This window comes from Pogona vitticeps, chromosome 2, assembly GCF_051106095.1.
Source record: "Pogona vitticeps strain Pit_001003342236 chromosome 2, PviZW2.1, whole genome shotgun sequence".
Lineage (NCBI taxonomy): Eukaryota > Metazoa > Chordata > Lepidosauria > Squamata > Agamidae > Pogona > Pogona vitticeps.
Genome location: NC_135784.1, coordinates 8,400,063 through 8,424,363, shown reverse-complemented (window position 1 = coordinate 8,424,363; position 24,301 = coordinate 8,400,063). Strand labels below are relative to the sequence as shown.

Here is a 24,301-nt window from a genome sequence, read left to right as displayed (position 1 = left end):
AGAGTTCTGCTGTCTGGCAGAGCCAGTATTTCCTTGTAAAAAGCCTTTGAAGAACGGATCTGTGGACATGCCGGAGTTCCTGAACTGAAAGGCCAGGTTATTCCCCATATTGGTTGTTGTGGGTGTTTCGGGCTCTTTGGCTGTGTTACGAAGGTTGTTCTCCCTAATGTTTCGCCAGTCTCTGTGGCCGCCATCTTCAGAGGACAGCACTCTTGTGCACTGATGTAGTTTGCTTTGGAGTGGAGTATTTATGGCTGTGAAATCAGCTTTTTCAGGAGATGGGTGATTAGTGTGTCTTGTTTATTCATTCATTTGATTTATACCCCGCCCATCTGGACTAAAAGGCCACTCTAGGCAGCTGGTTGTTGTAGGTGTATTGTTGTGATAAGGAGGAGAGATTATCACAATCTGTGATTGATGGATATCATTAGCTGGTTTTTTGTGTGTAGTGATCCCAAAAAAACCCACAACAGCCATTAGATCCTGGCCGTGAAAGCCTTCATGAATACATTTCCCCATATTCCCTGCATGCTGGTCTTCTGTTGCTATGCAGGAGGACCAACATACCCACAGGATCAGTACCCACAGTTTCACTTATCCACTGCCTGAATATATTAACGCCTCCTAAATACACTTTTCTAAAATGTATTACCAGAACTAGTCACTAGAGGGAAGCAGGAGCTATACAGTATAGAGTGTTTTTAGATCCGCGCTTTCTGGGATGGGGGGGCTTGAAACCAATTTTCCGGAGATACTATGGTCCAGCTGGTTTCTCTCTTATCACTGGCTCCCCTTTGGGCTTTTCCTTTTGGTTGAAAAAACACGACAAAGACATTGCAATGTGAAAAAAAGGACATGGATTCTCTCCTATCCCAATTTCAAAAATTTTCAAATCTTTATTGCATAATCAACAGATCATTGCAAATTTTAAAAGAATACACTGCGTTAGAGCAATAATACTGTCATGCCATAGGTATCAGTAAAAATACAACGAATTAAAATAATGCTAATATCAGTAGTTCAAAATTGGGCTGTAAATATAATCATTTATTTTTAAAAAATAGCTGAAACCTCCTGAAATTCAATGATAACAGTTAAATATAACATTTAAATTATGTTCCATGTGGCTATCTTCATACATCTAAATCTTTATGGCAATTTACAAAAATATTTTCCAAAATAGCTCTACTTGTAGTGGGTTTAAAAGCAAATACTGCAACCCTATTTATTTTATGTGAATTGAGTGTTTGTAATAACAAGATTAATTTCTCTGGGATGCTTCTATATTCCACTTTCTTAAAGATGGGCTGTAAATGGTTGTGAGTTTTTCAGGCTCTTTGGCCATGTTCTGAAGGTTGTTCTTCCTAACGTTTTGCCAGTTTCTGTGGCCAGCATCTTCAAAGGACAGCAACCTGTGCTCTGGTGTAGTTGGCTTTGGGAGTGTAGTATTTATAGCTGTGAGATAGGCTTTTGTCTTTTTCTGTAGATGGGTGATTAGTGTGTATTGTTGTGGACTCCTCCACAAAATGCCTACCTTCCTCTTCCTTCCCAGCCAAAAACTCTTAGGGAGAATGAACACAGGCTCCAGTAAAATCAGGATTCAAGCTACTAGGCCCTCCCACTAGGCCATGTGATGAGCCAAAGCAAAGAAAGAGGAAAAAAACAGACTCCTCCACAAAATGCCTACTTCCTCTTCCTTCCCAGCCAAAAACTCTTAGGGAGAATGAACACAGGCTCCAGTAAAATCAGGATTCAAACTACTAAGCCCTCCCACTAGGCCATGTGATGAGCCAGAGCAAAGAGAGAGAAAAAAACAGACTCCTCCACAAAATGCCTACCTTCCTCTTCCTTCCCAGCCAAAATCTCTTAGGGAGAATGAACACAGGCTCCAGTAAAATCAGGATTCAAACTACTAGGCCCTCCCACTAGGCCATGTGATGAGCCAGAGCAAAGAGAGAGAGAAAAAACAGACTCCTCCTCAAAATGCCTACGTTCCTCTTCCTTCCCAGCCAAAAACTCTTAGGGAGAATGAACACAGGCTCCAGTAAAATCAGGATTCAAACTACTAGGCCCTCCCACTAGGCCATGTGATGAGCCAGAGCAAAGAGAGAGAAAAAAACAGACTCCTCCACAAAATGCCAAATGTCATGGTGGCGATTTTCATATTCCCTGTTTTTCACCGTGTGAGTTCTCTGAGGTAAACTAAGTCTATGGTTTTGACTGAAGCACTTCCTCAATACATGAATTTATATGGTTTCTCCCCAGTGTGAGTTCTTTGATGTGAACTCAGGTGACTGCTACGACTGAAACTCTTTCCACATTCCATGCATTTATATGGTTTCTCCCCTGTGTGAGTTCTTTGATGGAAACTGAGGCTACTGCTTTGTCTGAAGCTCTGTCCACATTCCATGCATGTATATGGTTTCTCCCCTGTGTGAGTTCTTTGATGGCAACTGAGGCCACTGCTCTGACTGAAGCTCTTTCCACATTCCATGCATTTATATGGTTTCTCCCCTGTGTGAGTTCTATGATGTAAACTAAGGCATTTGCTCTGACTGAAGCTCTTTCCACATTCCATGCATTTAAATGGTTTCTCCCCAGTGTGAGTAATTTGATGTGAACTCAGGTGATAGCTACGTCTGAAGCTCTTCCCACATTCCATGCATTTATATGGTTTTTCCCCTGTGTGAGTTCTTTGATGGCAACTGAGGCTACTACTATGAGTGAAGCTCTTCCCACATGCCATGCATTTATATTGTTTCTCCCCAGTGTGAATTCTATGATGCGAACTCAGGTGACTGCTATCATAGAAGCTCTTTCCACATTCCATGCATTTATATGGTTTCTCCCCAGTATGAATTCTTTGATGAGAACTCAGGTGACAGCTCTGACTGAAGCTCTTTCCACATTCGATGCATTTATATGGTTTCTCCCCTGTGTGAATTCTTTGATGGCTACTGAGGCTACTACTATGACTGAAGCTCTTTTGACATTCTATGCATTTATATGGTTTCTCTGCAGTGTGAGTTCTTTGATGGCGACTGAGGTTACTACTCTGAATGAAGCTCTGTCCACATTCCATGCATTTATACGGTTTCTCCCCTGTGTGAATTCTTTTATGGCAACTGAGGCTGCTACTATGACTGAAGTTCTTTCCACATTCCAGGCATTTATATGGTTTTCCATCTGTGTAATTTTTTTGCTGGGAATATAGGTGATTTTTCTCAAAGAAGCTCTTTCCATACTGTGGGCATTTGTACGGTTTCTCACCTCTCAGATGGTTTTCCCTTGAAGTACAATCACTGTGCATAGTGATGCTCTTCACTTTTTCTATGTACAGTATGTGGATTTTGTCAATTGTATTGTCATATAAGATTCCTTTGAAAGTTTATATGCCCAAGGAACTTTTTCTCTTTCCTTTTCCTTGTCGATTTTTTTTTCACGTTATCAGAAATGAATCAACATCAATAGCAGGAGAAGCTGGATATTTCTTTATCTCTTTTTTCTTGGCTTCCCTTCTTCCCCTTTTCTCCTTTTAAATATGTAGATTTTTTTTGGTGCTTCAGAATTGGGGTTTTCTGTCAATGAAAGAATGGCTGGCTCCATAGAATTCCTGTTGTCCTCTTCATCCCCTGATGGAGAGGAAAAAAAAGAGATGAAAGAGCAATGCAATGTAAAAGAAATACTGTGTTTGTTTGGATGGGTTTTAATCCCCAAATTCAGATGAATTGCATCCAAGGATATTCAAGGAACTGGCTGAAGAAATTTCAGAACCACTGTCTAATATTCTCTTGTCATCATGGGAGGTGGGTGAAGAGACTGACAGGTGGAGGAGAGCTGACCCTGTCCCTATCTTTAAAAAGGGGAACCATGCAAACCATTCAGCCTGACATCCCTCTCGGGGAAGGTTTTTGAGCAGATTACAGAATAGACACTCTGCAAGATTCAAAACAGTGTAGTAAGAACCAAAAGACAACATAGAAAGACTGAAGGAAGTCAGCATGTTTGACTTTGAGAAAAGGAGCCTGAGGGCAGAGATGTGATTTTTTTTCCTTTTGTTTTTCAACAGGGTGGGCAATTGATAGTTTGTATCAGTCTGATCTCTGTATGGTCCATTCTTTGTTTTCTTTTGTTAAGTTCTAATTATTTTTACCTCACTTGATCCTGATTTCAACCGGTCTTATGTAACTGGAGAACTCCGCTTCATCCTCATATGGCTTCCAACAGAAAACAAACTGAGCTAGGTCCCACCCATCTTGCTAAGGACAACATGCACCTAAGCCAGCATTTCAATAAGAGAGAGAAATGACTGTCAGAGTGATGGAATCTCTGGGGGTGGGTGTTCTAATAATAATCATGGAATCATAGAATTAGTAGAGTTGGAAGGGGTCTACTAGGCTATCCAGTCCAACCTCCTGCTCAAGGCAGGAATACCATCCAAGCAGATGTGCCAGGTGATGATCTCAGTTTCTCTTGAATGCCTCCAGTGTTGGAGCACTCGCCAATTCCTGAGGTCATGGGTTCTCGACATACTATTCTAACAGGATATTCAACCCAAATCTGGCTTCCTTTAGCTTGACCGAAGTGGAGAGGGGGGATTTGCTACTTGGGTAACAGCCTATCCTCCATATTATTTTACCCAGGCTTTGGGCTCTGGAGAGGACACTCCAGCTCATCCATATAGAGCACATTACCATAGTCTCTCGAGACTGAAGGATGGCTAATTGTTGCATGTCCTGCACTCTGGGATGTTCGATAACAGATCTTGCCTCTCCGCTATATGACACCCTTTCAAACATTAGAAAAGTGCTATCTTATTACCCCTCAGTCTCATTTTCTTGAGGCTAAACATGCCCAATTCTTTTAGTCTTTCTTCATAAGGCTTGGTTTCCAGAAGTCTGATCATCCTTGTCGCCCTCCTCTGAATTTGTTCCAATTTGTCAACATCCACCTTGACGTGCAGTGTCCAGAACTGGACACAATACCAAGGTAAGGCCTAACCAGTGCTGAATAGAGGGGGACCAGCAGCTTGTGGGTTTTTGAAAACTCTACTGTTAATGTGGCTTGAAATAGCATTTGCCTTTTTTGTAGCCTCATCTCACTGTTGGCTCATATTTAGCTTGTGATCTATGACAGTGGTTCTTAACGTGGGCGATAATGCCCCCCAGGGGGCGATTTCATTTTTCAGGGGGGCGGTAGAATGAAAAGGGGCGGCGTGGGGGCGCTGGAGCAGAAGGGGGGCGGTAGGGGGGCGCTGGAGCAAGCCAAACCTGTGAAGATGGCTGCAGCCTTTTTACAATGTGCATGAATATATATTTTCCTCCAATCTTAATTTAGTTTAAGAGTTTTTGTCTTGAAATTTTTAGTTCCTGCATTGCGGTTTGTTTTTATGCCCTTTTTATATTTCTTTTTGCGTCTTAAAATTCGCTTGCAACTAAATCATTAAATGTTACTTTTGGGGGGCATTTCATTTTCTTGGAATTGAATTTTGTTTTCAGGGGTCATTGGATTTAAGTGTAATAAATAAATAAATAAATAAATAAATAAATAAATAAATAAATAAATAAATAAATAAATAAATAAATAAATAAATAAATAAATAAATAAGATCTCATCACTGCGGGGATGGGGGCGATGATAACTTCCTCAATGGCTCAAGGGGGCGTTTCTTTCAAAAAGGTTAAGAACCACTGATCTATGATAAATCCCAGATCTTTTGTGGCCGTAGTTTTGATGAGCCAGGTATCCCCCATCTTGTAACTGTGCCATTGGAGGTGCAGGACTTTGCACTTATCCCTACTGAATTTCATTCTGTTGCTTTCAGCCCATTCTTCCAGGACTCATTCATCATCACCCTCTGAGTACAATTCTGTAGCCAATGGTGTATCCACCTGACACTTGGACTATCCAGCCCACACCTAGTTAGCTTGCTGATCAGGAGATCATGGGCCACTTTGTCAAAAGCTTTGCTGAAGTCAATATATACTACATCTATAGCATTCCCTCTATCAGGAAGGTGACCTGATCAAAAAACAAGACCAAATTAGTTTGGCAGGAATTGTCCTTGACAAATCCCTGTTGGCTTCTAGTTCTTACTACAGTTTTCTAATTGCTTCCACAATGATGGCTTTATGATCTGTTTCAAAATTTTGCCTGGGATTGATGTCAGGCTGACTGGCCTGCAGTTCCCAGGTTCCTCTTTTTTGACCTTTTTGAAGGTAGGGACAACATTGGCCCTCCTCCAATCCTCCAGAACCTCCCCCGTTTCCCATGATTTCAAGAAAATAATGGAGCGCGGTTCATAAGAGTTCTTCAGCCAATTCCTTCAGTACTCTCGGAAGCAGTTCATCTGGCCCTGGAGATTTGAAGCTTTTCAAGGTGGTAAGGTATTCCTTGACTATTGGTTTATCAATCTCCAGATGCAATCCTTTCTCTCCCACTTGCACTTCCAATTTGTTTGGAAGTTCATAGTCTGTCTTAGGGGAAAAGACAGAACTAAAATAGGAATTGAGCACCTCTGCCTCTTCTTTGTCCTCTGTTATCATTTTTTCATCTCCATTGCGGAGCTGTGCCACTACAGTGGTGCCTCGCTTACCGAGTGCACTGTACAGCGATGAATCCGCATAACGAGGCCGCTTTTGCAATCGCAAATGCGATCGCATACCGATGGCCTCTATGGCTAAAAATCGCTTTGCGAAAATCGGTAAGCGTTTCGCTTACCGATCTTCGCAAAACAAAGCTGCGGATCAGCTGCTCGGCGGCTTCAAAATGGCTGCTGGAAGCCCCAAAATGGCTGCGGGCAGCATTTTCACGCCCTCCCCTCGCTTAACGAGGGCGCGAAAATGGCTGCTGCAATGGAGGAACATCGCTGACCGGTGAGTAAAGGAACCTATTGGAATGCGTTAAACATTCCAATGGGTTTTTTAGTTCCGTTCAGCAATGTTTCGCTATAGTGAAGGTTAATCCGGAACGGATTAACCTTGCTATGCGAGGCACCACTGTATGTCTTTGGTTTGCCTTTTGCTGCTCACATACCTGAAGAATTTTTAATTGATTTTGTGTACAGTGGTGCCTCGCTTTTATGATTGCCCCGCATTATGATGAAACCACATTATGATGATCTTTTTGTGATCGCAATTGTGATCGCAAAACGATGGTCTAAATGGGGTTTTTTTTTGCTTTGCAAAATAACAATTTTAAAACAGCTGATCAGCGGTTTAAAAATGGCCGCCGAGTAAACAAAATGGCTCCCCACTGTTTTCTGGGATGGATTCCTCACAAGACAGGTAGCGAAAACGCCTGCCCTATGGAGGCTCTTTGCTGTATGGTGTTTTGACCCCATTGGAATGCATTGAAGGGGTTTCAATGCGTTTCAATAGGGTTTTTTTCTTTACGATGTTTTTGCTTAACGGCGATTTTCCTGGAATGGATTACCGCCGTTAAGCGAGGCACCACTGTATCTAGCTAACCTCAGCTCATTCTCAGCTTTTGGCCTCCTAATGCCATCCCTGCATTTCCTTGCTACTTGTCTGTACGCTTCCTTGATGGCTTGGCCTTCTTTTCATTTCCTGTACCTGTCTTTTTTGGTTTTTAGGTGCTCACTGAGCTTTTGGTAAAGACACGCTGGCCTTTTTTTTGACACCTTACCCCTTTTATTCTTGTTGGAATTATTTGTAGTTGTGCCTTTAGAATTTCTTCTTTTAAAGACAGACTACCATGCAAAATATACTAACAGCAGGATTTCAGCAAGTAAATAAATGTCTCAGCCAAATAGCAGATCAGATGAAAGAGATGACACTAGAGATTAAAGATGGCGAACAACAAATAACTGAAGTCAAAAGAAAAACACAAGATTTTGAGAAAAAGAGAGAAGAACATATGCTAGAGTGAATCAAACGTAAGAAACATTAGAGGCAGTGTTGAAGAATCAAAAATAAAGTGACGACAGATAGGTAATGCTAGAGATGGAGAGAGCATCGGAGATGCTTTGTTTTCAAAATGTACCAGAAAAGGAAGGGGAGGATCTAGAGATATTAATGAGTAAAGCCTTGGCTGCAGAAATAGGGATGGAAGCTGCCGACTTCTGTTAATATATGGAAGCATCTTTCAGGGTGAATGCAGCGTGTGCAAAAAGAAACAATCTCCCCAAAGAAATCCACCTGAGATTTATGAAGAAATCAATTAGAGACAAGATTTTAAGAGCCTCACGAGATAGACAATTGATGATAGAAGACAACAAATTCCCTGGCAAATGAGGCAGAGAAGGAAGAAATTCTCCTCCTTTGCACTGTTACATCAAGAAAATGGAATTTTTGAAAATTGCTGATACCAGAAGGTTTATTCTTTTGAATTGACACACAGCGATACAATATAACTTCACCAATGAAAGTGCAAGACTTTATGGAAAAAATGAGAAGAATTTGGCAAAACAGGGAGAAAGAAAGAAGGAGGGGAAATCAGAAGAAAGACCTCAAGAGAAATCAGACCATCCATCACAATCAGAATCAGACAGAGCCACTCAGGAAGTAGCTGAGCCTTGACATACCAGAGGCATGGTGAAGAAAAAAACAGAAAGGTAGTAACCAATGACAAGATGACTAAAAAACAACTGAAGATTTTTTTCAATCAATATAAATGGCATGAACTCACCTCAAAAATGGAAAAAGACCTTTCTACACCTGCAGCAACAGAAATTGATGTAATTTGCATTTAAGAAACCCATATGAAAAGAGCAGACCAGAAACTGTTGGAATGTTCAATGCTAGGAAAATACGGATATAAGTAAAAAGAAGAAAACTGCTGCTATATATATAAAGAAAGAACTGGAACCAAAACTATTTGCCTCAGACAATGGAAGGATATTAACAGTCACAATCCAAAGAGAATCAACACAAATGCTAAACATTAATATTTATGCGCCAAATGGAAATCAAGAAAAATAATTAAACAATTGCAACTAGAACCAACAAATAAAGATTATGACGACTATTGTGTGATAGATTTTAATGCTGTTTTTGATGAAGAACTGGACACAAAATCAGTTAAAATAACAAAAAAAACGAGAGGGGAACGATCTCAAGAAATGTTCTACAGTTGGCGGAAGAAGTACCATATTCTTTGCTCCATAAGACGCACCAAATTTTTAGGAGAAGGGAAAAATTAATCTGTTTTCTTCTCCTAAAAATTTGGTGAGCCTTATGGAGAGGTCCATCTTATGGAACACACCCTAGCCCCCTCTGGCCCTGTGGGGGTTGGTGGAGGCCCCAAAGGGTCCTAAGGTGTGTTCCTGGACCCTTTGGAGGCTCACCCTGCCCCACATGGGGCCACAGGGGGTGAAATCTCCACCTTCAGGAACTCTTCTGAAGCTTCCCAAGCCTCAAAATAGTCCCAGAAGGTGGCGATTTCGCCCCCTCCAGGCCCATGGGGGGTGGGTTGGGGGAGCCTCCCAATGGTCCTGAAAGGCAGACTCTGACCCTTGGGAGGCTCCCTCCACCCCACCCCCGCAGGGCCAGAGGAAGCAAAATCGCCACCTTCAGGGACTCTTCTGGAGCTTCCCAAGCCTCAAAAGTCTCAAAAGGTGGCACTTTCGCCCCCTCTGGCCCAGTTGGGGGGCAGGGTGAACCTCCAAAGGGTCCTAGAGTGTGTTCCAGGACCCTTAAGAGACTCACCCTGCTCCCCCAGGGGTCAGAAGGGGTGAAATCGCCACCTTCTGGGACTCTTCTGAAGCTTCCTAAGCCAATAAGGTGGTGATTTCACCCGCAATGGAGATGAAAAAATGATAACAGAGGACAAAGAAGAGGCAGAGGTGCTCAATTCCTATTGGAGGGACTGTTGCAAGGGTCCTGGAAGGCTCACTCAGACCCTTGTGATGCTCCCCCCACCCCCATGGGGCCAGCGTGGGCGAAATCACCCGCTTCCAGGACCTTTTGTGAGGCTTGAAAGGCTCAGAAAAGGCCCTGGAAGCTGGTGATTTCACTCCCGCTAGCCCTGTGGGGGGTGGGGGAGCCCTGCAAGGGTCCTAGAAGGCTCATTCAGACCCTTGGGAGGCTCCCACCCATGAGGCCAGTGCCGATGAAATCACCATCTTCGCTCCATAAGATGCACAGACTCCCCCCCACACACGCACTTTTTGTGGGGGGGAAGTGCGTCTTATGGAGCAAAAAAAATATGGTAAATATCACAGATGCTTGGAGGATGTGTTACCCGAAGACACAAGATCATACTTTCTACTCTGAAAGACATAATTCGTGGTCAAGAATTGATGCATGTTGAATCTCAACACGCCTAATGAAAGAACTGAAGCAAACAGACATTTTACCTAACACATTTGCAGACCACAGTCCAATTTCTAGCCACATAGAGTAACTAGAACAACTAGATAGGCAGGATATAAATAAATAAATAAATAAATAAATAAATAAATAAATAAATAAATAAATAAATAAATAAATAAATAAATACATACATACATACATACATACATACATACATACATACATACATACATACATACATACATACATACATACATACATACATACATTACAACTGGGTCGTAAATAAAGAGAATTTTATTGGAAGCTCAATACTTCACATTTAAAAAATACTGAGGAAAAGGCAAAAGTGAAAATTAATGGAGGTGACCAAAGAAATACAAATAGAGAAAGGTACAGTGGGGTCTTGACTTAAGAAAGGCTTGAGTTAAGAACATTTTGACTTAAGAACCGCTCTCATAGGAAAATACTGACTTGACTTAAGTACTTAGATTTGAGTTAAGAACTGAAAAAAACCACGTGGGAGGCAGGGAAAGTGCAAAATGTGAACTTTGAGTTAACTGTTGGCCAGTGAAAAGGGTGCCTGTCTGCTTCCTCACTCCTCCCAGCGTTTAGAGAGTGGATTGGGAGACAGTCTTCAGACTGCCTGGTACTGTACTGCCTGGACTGTATTTTCCCTGCCTTCCCTGAACCTTTCTTGACCTAAGAAAAAAAGAAACAAAATATCCCCCCTCTAGTGGTTGAAGGCGGAATAGCAGCTTCCCCTTAGTTTCTATGGACGGAAAAGAGCAGATACGGATCAAATGGTTTTAATGCATTCCTATGGGAAATGCAGATCTGACTTGAGAACTTTTTGACTTGAGAACCGCCTTCCAATACGGATTAAGTTCTCAAGTCAAGACCCCACTGTACTAGACAGTCAGAAAGTGAGGAGGAATTAAAGAACCTTGTAATGAGGGTGAAAGAGAAGAGTGCAAAAAACGGCCTGAAACTCAACATAAAAAAAAAAAAACCCTATGATCATGGCCACTGGTGCCATCACCTCCTGGGAAATTGAAGGGGAAGATATGGAGGCAGTGACAGATTTTACTTTCTTGGGCTCCATGATCATTGCAGGTGGAGACAGCAGCCACGAAATTAAAAACCACCTGCTTCTCGGGAGGGAAGCGATGACAAACCTTGACAGCATCTTAAAAAGCAGAGACATCACCTTGCCGACAAAGGTCCTCATAGTCAAAGCTATGGTTCTTCCAGTAGCGATGTATGGAAGTGAGAGCTGGACCATAAAGAAGGCTCACCACCGAGGAATTGATGCTTTTGAATTGTGGTGCTGGAGAAGGCTCTTGAAAGTCCCCTGGACTGCAAAGAGAACAAACCTTTCTATTCTGATGGAAATCAACCTTAAATGCTCACTGGAAGGACAGTCCTTGAAGCTGAGGCTCCAATACTTTGGCCCTCTCATGAGGAGAGAAGACTCCCTGGAAAAGACGTTGATGTTGGGAGAGTGTGAAGGCAAGAGGAGAAGGGGACAACAAAGGATGAGATGGTTGGACAGTGTCATTGAAGCGACCAACATGAATCTGACCCAATTCTGGGGGGCAGTAGAAGACAGGAGGGCCTGGTGTCCTCTGGTCCATAGGGTCACAAGGAGTCGGACACAACTTAAGGGACAAAACAAGACCAAAAAATAGGAGGACAGGAGCAAAAATTATTGTGAGAACCCACTCCCCCTGATCAGACACGCAACAATGTGCTCAAGTTAAAGAAAGCCAGATTTCGGTAGAATATCAGGAAAAACTTCCTAAGTGTTAGAGCAATACGCCAGTGGAAGTGACCTTAGGAGTTGGTGAGCGCTCCAACAGTGGAAGCATTCAAGAAAAACAGAGATAATCATTTAGCAGATATGCTTTGATTCTATTAATGTATTGAGCAGGGTGTTGGACTTGATGGTCTTGTTGTTGTTTAGTTGTGAAGTCATGTCTGACTCTTTGTGATGGCATGGCTAGAGCACGCCAAGTCCTGCTGTCTTCCACTGCCTGCCGGATGGCCTTGTAGGCCCCTTCCAACTCCACTAATTCTATGATTTCTATGGTGCCATCAGCTGTGGATTTAACAGAAGCAGTATAAGTAAAGGGAACACATACATACAGAAGCCCACCCGTAAATGCGTATGAACTTGCTCTTGACGTTGCTTGCTAGTCAGTATAAATTACCTAACAGTCTAAGCTTTACAAATACTGCATGGTATCAAGTGTACAGAGGTGCTCCTGAAAAAAGAAGGAAGGAAGGAAGGAACAAACAAACAAACAAATGAACGAACAAACGAAGGGTAGGAGGGAAGGAGGGAAGAAGGGAGGAAGTGCTCTCACCTGCTTTGCAAATTCTGGAGGACTCTGGAGTTGGATTCTTCCCTTTTGCACCAGAGAAAAGCCACTGAGTGGTCAGCTCCCCTCTCAGGCCCTCCTTTGGATAACAGAAGAAGGAAAAAATCAGTCAAAAGGCTTCTTGGACAAAGGAAACAACAGTAAAGCTCCTTTGTTATTTTTCAGTTCTTGTGGAGCAGGGGTCTCAAACTCAATTTACATGGGGGGCATTGGAGGAAGAGTCGGGGTGAGGCTGAGCTGCATCAGATTTTCCACCAAGCACAGCAAGAGCCCGAGGAAGCCACCCAGGAGTTTCCTTAGCCTAGCTGGGGCTCCGAGGAGGAGGAGGGCCGCGAGCCCTCGTCGCCGGCCACGACCCCCACTGGCTCCTTCACTACACCACCACCGCCAGCAGCAGGAGAAGAAGCAGAGAAGGGAGGGGGCGCCGGCGAGTGCCTAGCTGGGGAGGAGGGCACATTTTTAAAAACCCCTCACAGAATTGCCTTGCCAAAGGAGAAAAGCCCCCATCAGTACCCACAAATTTAAACAGAATGGGGTGCCTCCCCAGGTGCGCACGGGCGCCCACGCACAAAAACAAACACACATGGCTGGGAGGCTGCAGTTCCGAATGGAGGGTGCAAGAGCCGGCAAGCGAGGCAGCGCTTTTTAGACTCTTGACAGCAGAGGATTTGTGGGCGCTTCGGGGGGGGGGCAGGCAAGGCAGCGGCCGCAAACTATCATCCAGAGGGCCGCAAATGGCCCCCAGGCCACATGTTTGAGACCCCTGTTGTGGAGGAACATCCGTCTGTCTTTCCTGTCTTCCAAGAGCCGAAAAAAGATGATGGAAAGGTACGGATGAAAAGAACAAGAGAAAGGAAAGAAGGAGGACGAGGGTGGAGCTGCCTCTGGTCCTTCCCCCCGCCCCGCCAATTCCTCGGGATCTTCTTCAGCCATTTCCCCTTTCTCCCCCACCCCTCCTGGCCTATTTCACTTCCCTGCATTGGCATCCAGGGCAATCCATGCCCCCCCCGTCCACTCTTTCTTCTCCTCCCCCCTGAACACCCCACTCTTCATCACCCCTCCTCTTCTTCCCTCCCCAGGCTTGCTTTCCTGTCCTTTGGGGGGGAGGGGAAGCTGGTTCCCTCCCCCCCCAAACAGCGCCTCCTGATTTTGTCTTCCGAAGTAAACAAAAGGTGGGGGGTCTGACAGACTGCCTTCCTCTCCACACACACCCTCCGAGTTTTACACCCTCTGGTCCAGGCAGGATTCATGGGTCGGAAGGAAGGAGTGGGGGGTCTCGTCGGAGAAAAAACTAGCGTGATCTCCCTTACACCCCCCCCCCCCATTTCCAGATCATCCAACGGGAGAAAGGGAGGGAGGCGGGGGGGGCAGAAACGAGGCTCCGTCCCCGAGGCGAGTCTCCTGGATCCGCTGCCCCTCCCTCTCACCCCACCCGCCTGACCACCACCATCCTCACCCCACCCCACCCCCTTCCTGGGATCCCCTCCCAACGCCTTGGGAAGCCCCCCCCACCTCCTCCCCCAGGCCTGCCCCTGATCCTGGCCCCCTTTCTGCCCCCTCCGCTTTGCCCAAGCGATTGGGGGGGGACGAGGAGTCTTTCCCGGGGGGGTGTGTGTCTCAACCTCCCTCTGAATATTTCCCCCCCTCAGTAAAGGAGGAAAGCGGAGGGGGGGGAAGAAGGCGGAAGTCCTCCCTTGCAAGTCGGTGCCTGCCATGCAAACCAAGGGAAAAACCGGTTTGCGATCCGGATTGCCGGGAGGACACCCCCCCCTCCCCTCTTCTTAGGGAGTCCCTTCTTCGGCTCCCTTTCCCTCCCCTGCCTCCCCAAGGAGGTTCAGCCGGAGTGAAGCAAGCGGGAAACTCACGAGAGGAGTCCTCCTTGGAAGAGCGTCCTCCTGAGACCATAGAGGTGGCGGGGAAAGAAAGGCCAGGAGAGATCCCTCTTCCGGTTCCTGTTTGAAAAGCGCCGCGGGGGGGGAGGGAGGGGAAGGGAAAGACTGGCTCGTTGGGGAGGGGCCCCCAGATTTAGGTGGAGCGAAGAGCGGCAGGAGCGGAGGAGACGACTTTTGGTGTGGGGGGGAGATCATGGTCTTTTTTTCCTCCAAGGAGACTTTGCCCCCCCCCCGTTCCTTCCTTCCTTCTCGCAAATCCTGCCTGGACCAGAGGGTGTGAAAATGGGGGGGGGGGCGGGGAAGCGAGAGGAACCCTCACTCTCGGAGCACCTTGCTTGCTTTGCTTCGGAAGCCAAAGTCAAGAGATGCCTTTTGGGTGGGGTGGGAAAAGGGCAGGAAAGCAAGCCTGGTGAGGAAGAGGAAGAATAGGGGGCAGGAAGAGTGGAGGGGGTGCAAGGGAGGGAAGGAGGAGGAAGAATGGGGGGGTCCATGGGGGAGAAGGAGGAAGACTGGGGGGGCAACAGGGGGAGGAGAAAGAATGGGGGGCAAGGATTGGCTTCCAATGCAGGGAAGTGAATGAGGCCCAGAGGGAGCGGGAGGGATGGCAAAAGGGGAAAAGGCCAAAGATCCTGGGGAATCCACTGTGTGTGTGGGGGAGGATAGGGATGTGTGGGATGTATGTCTGACGTTGGTGGGTGCTAGTTGGGGGGGGTAAGAAAAGGCCTCAGTCACTGGGGTGTCTATTTAGCTTCCAATGAGAAAGGTCATCAATGTGGGGGTCTCCGAACTGAAACAACAGCAGCAGGAGAGGGGGTTCCCCGATGGACTGACCGATCAGATGCTGGAGGTGTTGAAGTGAAATAGACAGCCAGCGGTCAAAGGCACAGGAACTTGGATTCTTGCATTGATTGTCACCTTGCTTAGAATATAAAATCAAACGATCAAATGCAGGAGGGTGGGGGCCCTTCCCAGGAGCTTCTGCCGGACTTTACCTTCTTGTGTCCAGATCCCCCCCAAACACACACACAAGATCCCCCCCTCAAGATCCCCCAGGACCCAGAAGGAGGGCGGCTGGAGGTTCACCTTGTAGGCAGGGAAGACCTCAGAGGGCGGGGGGTGGTGGTGGTCTCCCTGGTCATCACAAACACTCTTTTCCAACAACACAAGAGGTGACTCTACACATGGGCATCACCAGATGGGCAATACCGTAATCAGATTGGTTATATTCTAGGCTGGGACACCTCCCTGATGAGGAAAGGCGTCAGCATTTGGGGCTCTTTAATCTAGAGAAAAGGCACCGGGGGGGGGGATACATGATTCAGACCATCTAATATTATGCAGGGGATGGATTGAGTGAATAGAGGGGAGCTCTTTTCCTTCTCACACCAGGAGGGCGGGGAGAAAGGGGAAATGGCACCTCCTGGGGCCAAAAGGGAAGAGGAGGCAGGCACTGCGGATCCCGCTTCCGGCTCCCGTTCAAAGGGTGTCCCGGGGAGGAACTCTTCTCTCGCCTTCCTAGCTCTAGGTTCCTCTCTTTCCCCTCTTGCAAGAAGGTCACTGAAGCGACCAACATGACCTTGACCCTACTCCAGGAGGCAGTGGAAGACAGAAGAGCCTGGCATGCTCTGGTCTATGGGGTCACGAAGAGTCGGACACAACTTCACGACTGAACAACAAACAATAACCCCTTATATTACCATATATTTATACATACCTTATACTACAATTTTCTCTCTATTATTATATTCACTAGACCAAACTAGTATGGTGGTGCCTCTAATGTCAATAAATAGAGTGCACCTGCCTTGCAAAGGTTGGAGGAATCTGGCATTTGATCTCTTCTCTTTCAGTCCTGGGAAGAACTGGGAGAGATTTATTTATTTATTACATTTCTATCCCACCCATCTAGTCATTTTGACTACTCTGGGTGGCGTACATCAAACACAACAGAAACAATTAAAATAATATCAGCATCCAAAATTAAAACAAACAATCGTTCAAGATGGAAAACAAAAATAAATAATAGCCGGAGGGAAGGCCTGCCTAAACAGCCATGCTTTTAATTGGCTTTTAAAGACACCCAGTGAAGGGGCCATACGGATCTCTGAAGGTAAGTTGTTCCACAATCGAGGAGGCACTGCCGAGAAGGCCCAGTTACTTGTTTTTTCCTTCTGGGCCTCTCTCGGCGTTAGGCCCCTCAGTCACACCTCCAGACTAGATACAGTAGAGTGAAATGGGTAGACTTTGGTGGGAGAAGGCATTCCGTCAAATAGCAATGTCCTAAACCGTTTAGGGCTTTATAAGTAATCATTAAGACATTGAAATCTACGTGGAAGTGTGCAGGCAGCCAATGCAATGCGGCCAGAGTGGGAGAGATATGATGATGTTTCCTCACCCCCCCCCAATAAGTCTGGCCACCGCATTCTGCACCATTTGAAGTTTCCGCATCAGTCTCAAAGGTAGCCCCACATAGAGCGCATTACAGTGGTCTAATCTCGAGATTACAAGTGCATGCACTAAAGTGGTAAGTGCCCCAACATCAAGATAGGGACATTGTTGGGCAATCCGCCTAAGGTGGAAATAGGTGGATCGGACCACTGACGGCACCTGGATTTCCATGGTAAGCACCGGGTCCAGATGGATCCCCAAGCTACGAACCTCACTCTTCACGGTGAGAGTACCCCCCAAATGAGAGGGAGTTTCCCAAACCGCTGATGGTGGGGCCACCCACCCTCAGTACCTCCGTCTTGTCCAGGTTCAGCCTCAAGTCATTCTCCTGCATCCATTGCAGTACAGTCTCCAGACAGCGCTGAAGGGACAGAACGGCATCCACTGTAGTTGGAGAAGAGATGATGTGGAGCTGCGTGTTATCAGTATATTGATGGCATGATGCTCCACATCCCCTGATGACCCCGCCCAGTGGCCTCATGTAGATATTAAACAGCACTGGGGAGATTATCGAGCCCTGCTGAACCCCACAATTGAGGTTCTACAGGGCTGAAACCCTCTCCCCAAGCTGTACTCTCTGAGGACGGTCCTCCAAGAAGGATTGGAGCCAAGCAAACGCCAAGCCACCAATTCCCAACTGGGAGAGCCTCCTCAGGAGGATACCGTGGTCGATGGTATCAAAGGCGGCTCAGATATTGAGGAGGACCAGCAGGGACGTTTTTCCCGTTGGCTTCCCTCAACAGGTCATCATACAGGGCAACCAATGCCGTTTCTGTACCATGGTGTGGCCTGAAACCCGACTGGAATGGATCTAGGGCATCTGTTTCATCCAAGTGAGCCTGAAGCTGATCGGCTACCACCCTCTCCACCACTTTGCTAATGGAAGAAACATTGGCGATGGGCCTGCAATTGCCAATATCATCCGCCACCGAATTTAGTTTCTTTCTAATGGGCCTAATGAGTGTCTCCTTGAGGGCAAGGGGAACCCACCCTCAAGGAAAGACCCATTGATTGTTGCCCAGTCAGTTGTTATAGGTCTGGCTGCTTTGATTAGCCAGGACAGGCAAGGGTCTAGGGATGAAGTGGTGGCCCAACAGTGATCAAGTACCTTGTCCACAATCTCTGGTGTCACCGGCTGAAAATGATCAAATCTCACCAGGCAAGGCAGAGTGCTGGACATCTCTGCTCAACCCACCGTATCCAAAAAGGGAGAGAGTTCCGGGCGGATGGCCTCCAGTTTAGATTTTTTTAAATGCTGCAAATTTGAGATACTAGAGGGAGGCCCGTCACATAGACCAATTCTGGATAGGTCACGCAACATACCGAAGAGCTCCACCTGCTGATTTGAAGCTTCACTTATCCGGTCAGCGAAGTGTGCTTGCCTAGCAGCTTTTATCTTGGCTAGGTAACGACCTAGTCGCGACCCTGACAGCTACTCGGTTCTGAACCATCAGGTCTCCTCTCTATTTGCAATCTAGCCTTCTCCTATTTTGCTTCATCGTTCTCAGGTCCTGATTAAACCAGGTTATAGGTCGAGATAGCCTTGGTAGCGGCGGTAAACCATCTGTTAACCAGAGCCTCAACAGAAACTGGTCAGATCAGCTAAAACCCCTCTCATGGCATCCTGGCATCCTATAGGATCCAATAGCCTTTGAGGTCAGACCATTTAAATAGGTCCATGCTCCCTATTTGAGATCAGATCACTCTCCCCTCCCCCTCCCTGGGAGAAGAGAAGAAGCCAAAGGATCCCTCTGGATAGATCCCGGGAGGAAGGAAGAGCAAAGGCTTTACCTGGAGGGCTGCCTTTCTCCTTCTTACATTAAGTGGGGCAGAGAAAGGAGCAGGGGATGAAGGAAAACAGCTGGGAGGGAGGGGCCTTTTGTAAACTGGATGGCTCTGAATGGCGCCTCCAGGAGAAAGGCCCCTGCCTGGAGAAGCCTCTTCCTTGCAGCCAGGAGAGCTGGGCGAAGATCCTCTCCTGGGGGGGGGATCTCCTTTCTGCCTCTGCCCCAAAACCCTTGGCCTTCCTGGCCCTCTTTCTCTTTCGGCCCTGCTTTCCTTGGGGGGGGAGGCTTTTCCTGCAATGCCACCAGGAAGCCCCCCCAACACACACAGAGGGAGGGAGGGAGGAACTCCCTCTGTCCACCCACCCTCCTCCTGCAGTGGATCCACAGCCTGGGATCTGGTCGGAAGGTGGGATCAGGTCTGCCCTTCCCTCTCCTCCATCCAGAGCCACTGAACCAAGTGCTCCTTCAAACACCATTAAGGGGAGGGGGATCCAGAAGAGGCTCAGGATGGCAGGCCAGGCATCTTGGGGGGGAGGGAGCCCCAATGGCCCCAGCTGACCCTACCTCTTCTCCCCCAAAGCCCATATCCCACTTGCGACTTGGGGTGTGAGGTTTGGGGGTTTGATGGAGGAAGGAGGAATTGGGGAGAGAGAAAGAGCACTGGGGGATGCTCCCCCCTTTCCTCTCTCTGCCACCCCCACAAAAAAGCTGCTTGCAGGATCTGTGAAAAGAAGGGGGTCGAGGAGGACCCAACAACACGCACGGAGAAAGGGCCTGGGTGTCTTGAGGGTGGGATCCATACTTCCCTTTCAGTCCCTTTCCCAATTTACCACCCCTTCAAAGAAGGGCAGAAACAGGAGAGGGAAAGGGGGGTGCAAGAGGTTTCCAATTTTCCCTCGAAACCCACCCCCCACTGCAATCCCCCCATGGCCACTGGACAGCGCCCTCCCTGAGGAAAGAAAGCCAGCCCGGGATCGATCCATGGGGGAAGGAGGGGAGGGGTGGGGGGAGTCTGAGGGGAAGGCCTTGGGGGGGCGAGGAAGAGGGAGGCAGGAGCCCCACTGGCCCCTCCAGCTCACACTCCCCGCTTGGAAGTAAGCAAGGTCTGGCTCTCTCTCTGGGCCCCTTGAAAAATGGCTGTGAGCCTTCCTCCTTGCAGAAAGGGGGGGTGGCTGGGTCAGTCTTTGCAATTCCCCCCCTCTCTCACACACAGACAAACACTTCCTCCAAAGCAAAAAGGAGCACATCTGGAAAACTGGCCGAAAAGGAAGAAAGCTCTGACGATTTGCAATTTTGAACATTCCCCACGGAAAGCAAGTCCGGGATTGATCCCTGGGGAGGGAAAGTTGGCGGGGGGGATGGAAAGAGAAGGCTGGGCGGGAGGCCTTTTTTGGGATTTCCCCCTTTTTTTCAAGTGACTGTATTTCTGCAGCTTTGGTTTCTGTGCTGAATCCCACAATCATTTCAGGTTTCAGGAAAGGCGCCTGCAGGGTTCAATGCATCTTCCATCACCATGGGAAAAAGCACATTGTTTCTGTTTAACGCAAGATGGCCCAGGTCTCCTGTCAAAAGCTATTGGCTGTCACAGACATGGGGGCAAAACTTGTTTTCTGGCCTTGAGGCTGAGCTGGCTGATTGTGAAGAAGGGCCCGCTCTGTGCCTGGAAGTTGGTTGAGTGTATCACATGCAGTGAGCAAGGGCTAAAAAAGTGGCTTTTAAGTCTTTCCTTCCCCACATTGGAAAAAAGTATTATTATTATTATTATTATTATTATTATTATTATTATTATTATTATTATTATTATTATTATTATTATTATTATTATTATTATTATTATTATTATTATTATTATTATACTTTCTCACCTCTTCATGGATTGCTGCCTTGTCATGGTGAAGGGGCTTGACTAACTCATTGAAGCTATGGGCTATGCCGTGCAGGGACACCCAAGACGGAGAGGTCATAGTGGAGAGTATGGACTACCGTATTTGCTGGTGTATAAGACGACTGGGCGTATAAGACGACCCCAACATTTCCACTCAATATATATATACATACACATACAGCTATGTCTATCCCAACTGAAGTGCACCCGGCGTATAAGACGATCCCCCCACTTGGAGGCATGTTTTTCAGGGCAAAAAACTAGTCTTATATGCCAGCAAATAGGGTATATGTGATCCACCTGGAGCAGGAACTGGCAAGCCACTCCAGTATCTTGGCCAAGAAAACCCCATGATCAGAAACAAAAGGCTAAAAGCTATGACGCTGGAAGATGAGTCCCTCAGGTCAGAAGGCATCCAACATGTTACTGAGGAAAAGCGGAGGACAAGGACAAGTAGCTCCAGAGCAAATGAAGTGGTTGTGCCAAAGCCAAAAGGATGCCACCTGTAAGACAAGGAAAAATGTCAGAGGGTAACAGCAATATATGTTGGAAGCGTTAAAAAAATGCAGAAACTTATTATCATATGTGGTGGACATATGAAAAGGTCAAAATTTATTAGACTAAGGTATGGAATTTAGCAAAAGAAATTACTCAGCAGAAGTTAGATATAAAACCTGAAATGGCATTACAGAATGTCATGTCAGGTATAAATGATAATAAATTGAAGCAGTGTCTCATGTATATACTCACAGCAGCTAGATTACTCTGGGCCCAAAAATGGAAAACCGAAGAAGTTCCAATGATAGAAGAGCTGTTAAAGAAGTTATGGGACATAGCAGACCTGGACATTCTATCAGAAGCACTACAGGAACAACCAAGCAACTATGTAAAACAAAGCTGGGAACTAATATACTCTTGGGTCCAGAAAAAGACAGGAGTGTAGGGCAAAGTTTATGATATATGTACAGTGGTGCCTTGCTTAGCAATCGCTCCGTGGAGCAATGAAATCGCTTAGCAACGGGGTTGAAGCGATCACTTTTGTGATCGCTTAGCGATGGTTCCTATGGGAAAAATTTGCTTTGCGATGATCGCGGGTAAGCGATCACCGCAAAGCCCCCATTTTCGGCCAGCTGATCGGCAGTTTCAAAATGGCCACGGAAAAACAAAATGGCCGCCCGCTGTGTTGCCTCGCTTTAGAGGCACTTAAAAGGGCCACCCCTATGGAGGATCTTCGCTTAAGTTTAGTTTTTAAGCCCATAGGAACACATTAAACTCGTTTTAATGCGTTCCTATGGGCTTTTTTAAATCACTTAGTAACGAAATCACTTAGCAACGTTTTTCCCTGCACGGATTAACGTCGCTAAACAAGGCACCACTGTATATCCATTTAGTATACACTGGAAATCAATCCAGGGAGAGTAGAGGGGTTAAGGAGGCTGGAGTCTCTAACTCCAAAGGGGGGAGGGTTTAAATAGAGGGGTTAGTTAGTTTTCTTTCTTTTTCCCTTGTGTACGTGGTCTGTTTCTCTCTCTCTCTCTCTCTCTCTCTCTCTCGTGTCCTTATGGTTTTTGTATGTTGTAAAATTATTCTAAAATTTAAAAAAAGTTTTAAAAAAGTGGTTGGGCCAAAGCCGAAAGGATACTCAGCTGCACATGCACCTGAAAGTGAAAGGAACATCTGATGCTGCAAATAAAAAATACTGCATAGGAACCTGGAATATAAGATCTATGAACCTATTATCATATCTACTATTGTGGGCAAGAAGCCCGTAGAAGGAATGGAGTAGCCCTCATAGTCAACAAAAGAGTGGGAAAAGCTGTAATGGGATATAATCTCAAAAATGATAGAATGATTTCAGTATGAATCCAAGAGCTATAAAAGAAGGCAAAAGAGAGAACCCAAAGCAAGAAAGTTGCAGTTTGTTGGCTATTGGCCAGGAAGCAAGTCATACAGGTTTTATAAATGCTGCCGATAAAATTGTATATAGTCCGTCAGCAACTTTCCTAGAGCATGCAAATTGGTAAAAATGCATGAAAATCAGGAAGATCTGTTGTCAATTTCTTTAGGCAGTCAAATTCCTAGAACTCTAGTTCTAGTAGAACTCTAGTCCTAGTAGAACTCTAGGAGGTGCTGATAGGACTTTAAGTTCAGAGGAGTGAACAGAGCAGGAAGAAGTTAAGCAAGATGAGTTTGAAGTACAGTGGTACCCCGCTTAAAGATTACCCCACTTCACGACAAAATAGCTTCACGATAAGGTTTTTGCAATCGTTATTGCAATTGCAAAACAATGACTGAATGGGGAAAATCCACTTCACGACGATCTGTTCCCGAGATTTTTTGCATTACAATGATCAAAAACAGCTGATCGTCAGGTTTTCAAAGTGGCTGCCCACTGTTTGCTGGACCTATTTCCGGAAGTCAGCGACTGAAAATGGCTCCCCCTATAGAGGATCTTTGCTGGACAATGAGGTATTTTGCCCATTGGAATGCATTGAACTGGTTTTCAATGCATTTCATTGGGATTTTTTATTTTGCTTGACTATGATATCGCTTAACAGCGATTTTAATGGAACAGATTATCATCGTCAAGCGGGGCACCACTGTACCTAGACATTCTGAAAGACTCAACAGGCGTGTCCCACCTCAACATTATCATGATACTAACGTGAATCTAGTCTTAGCAGAAACTCAGAGTTCTGAAAAGATCGTGCAACTCTCTTTGGAAGAGCAAAGTAAATGGAGAAAGGCAATGCCGGCTGAAATAGATTCATTACACGAGCACAGCATGTTCTGTTTGTAAAACTGCCTAGTGAAGAGAAACCTGTAGGTTGTAGATGGGTGTATAAAACCAAACAGGGTACTAATCAGGAGATTAAATATAAGGCTCATCTTTTGTAGCTCAGGACTACATTCAGCAAAAGTACGTGTATTATGATCAGGTTTTTTTCACCTACAGTGAAGAGTGACTCCTTTAGTGGCTTTAACTGCTGCAGGTGTTGAAGGGTATAGTGTACATCATTTTGATATAGAGACTGCATATCTACATGCTGACATAACTGAAAATATATATATGAAGCAAATTCTCGGCTTTCAAGATGAGAATCCAAAGCTAGTGTTAAACTTGCATAAAGCCTTATATGATTTGAGATAAAGTGTACAATACTGGAATATATTGTTGGGCAAAAGACTACCTCAAAACACAGAAATACAGCTTTTACAGATGGTTTGGTCATTATAATGGAAGATCCACTGGACTCAATAGAAGACCTGATGGAGATATTGAAAAACTTTGGTGAAGTGGCAGGAATGAGAATAAAAAAGCAAAGCATGCTGCTTATATACCGCCCAATAGTGCTTCAAGCACTCTCTGGGCAGTTTACAAGTTAATTATACAGGCGACACATTGCCCCCCCCCCAGCAAGCTGGGTACTCATTTTACCGACCTCTGAAGGATAGAAGGCTGAGTCAACCTTGAGCCGGCTACCTGGGATTGAACCCCAGGTTGTGAGCACAGTTTCGGCTGCAGTACAACAGTTTAACCACTGCTTCACGTAAAGGAAAACAAAGATACTTGTCAAAAATATGAGAGAACAAGAATGACAGAAGTTAATAGAAAAGACTAACTTTCAAG

General features: G+C 45.9%; 1 protein-coding gene across 3 annotated transcripts; it reads right to left on the bottom strand.

The window, feature by feature from the left end:
- Positions 1-872: 872 nt before the first annotated feature.
- On the bottom strand, positions 873-14,610 carry LOC110071005 (uncharacterized). 3 transcript variants are annotated; one of them, XM_072987891.2, is made up of 3 exons: positions 14,524-14,610; positions 12,644-12,737; positions 873-3,632 (listed from the first exon to the last, which is right to left on the bottom strand). In XM_072987891.2, the coding sequence occupies exon 3, from the start codon at positions 3,308-3,310 to the stop codon at positions 2,234-2,236; it is 1,077 nt and encodes a 358-aa protein (XP_072843992.2). In that variant the 5' UTR covers positions 3,311-3,632; positions 12,644-12,737; positions 14,524-14,610; the 3' UTR covers positions 873-2,233. The 3 variants fall into 3 exon arrangements, with proteins under 3 accessions (XP_072843992.2, XP_078244066.1, XP_072843993.2); XM_078387940.1 differs by lacking the exon at positions 14,524-14,610 and adding an exon at positions 13,870-14,063; XM_072987892.2 differs by lacking the exon at positions 14,524-14,610 and adding an exon at positions 12,858-13,535.
- Positions 14,611-24,301: the final 9,691 nt, after the last annotated feature.

Bases quoted from the DNA above. Each gene is read 5' to 3' on its own strand.
- LOC110071005 (XM_072987891.2), bottom strand. From the start codon at position 3,310: ATGCACAGTGATTGTACTTCAAGGGAAAACCATCTGAGAGGTGAGAAA.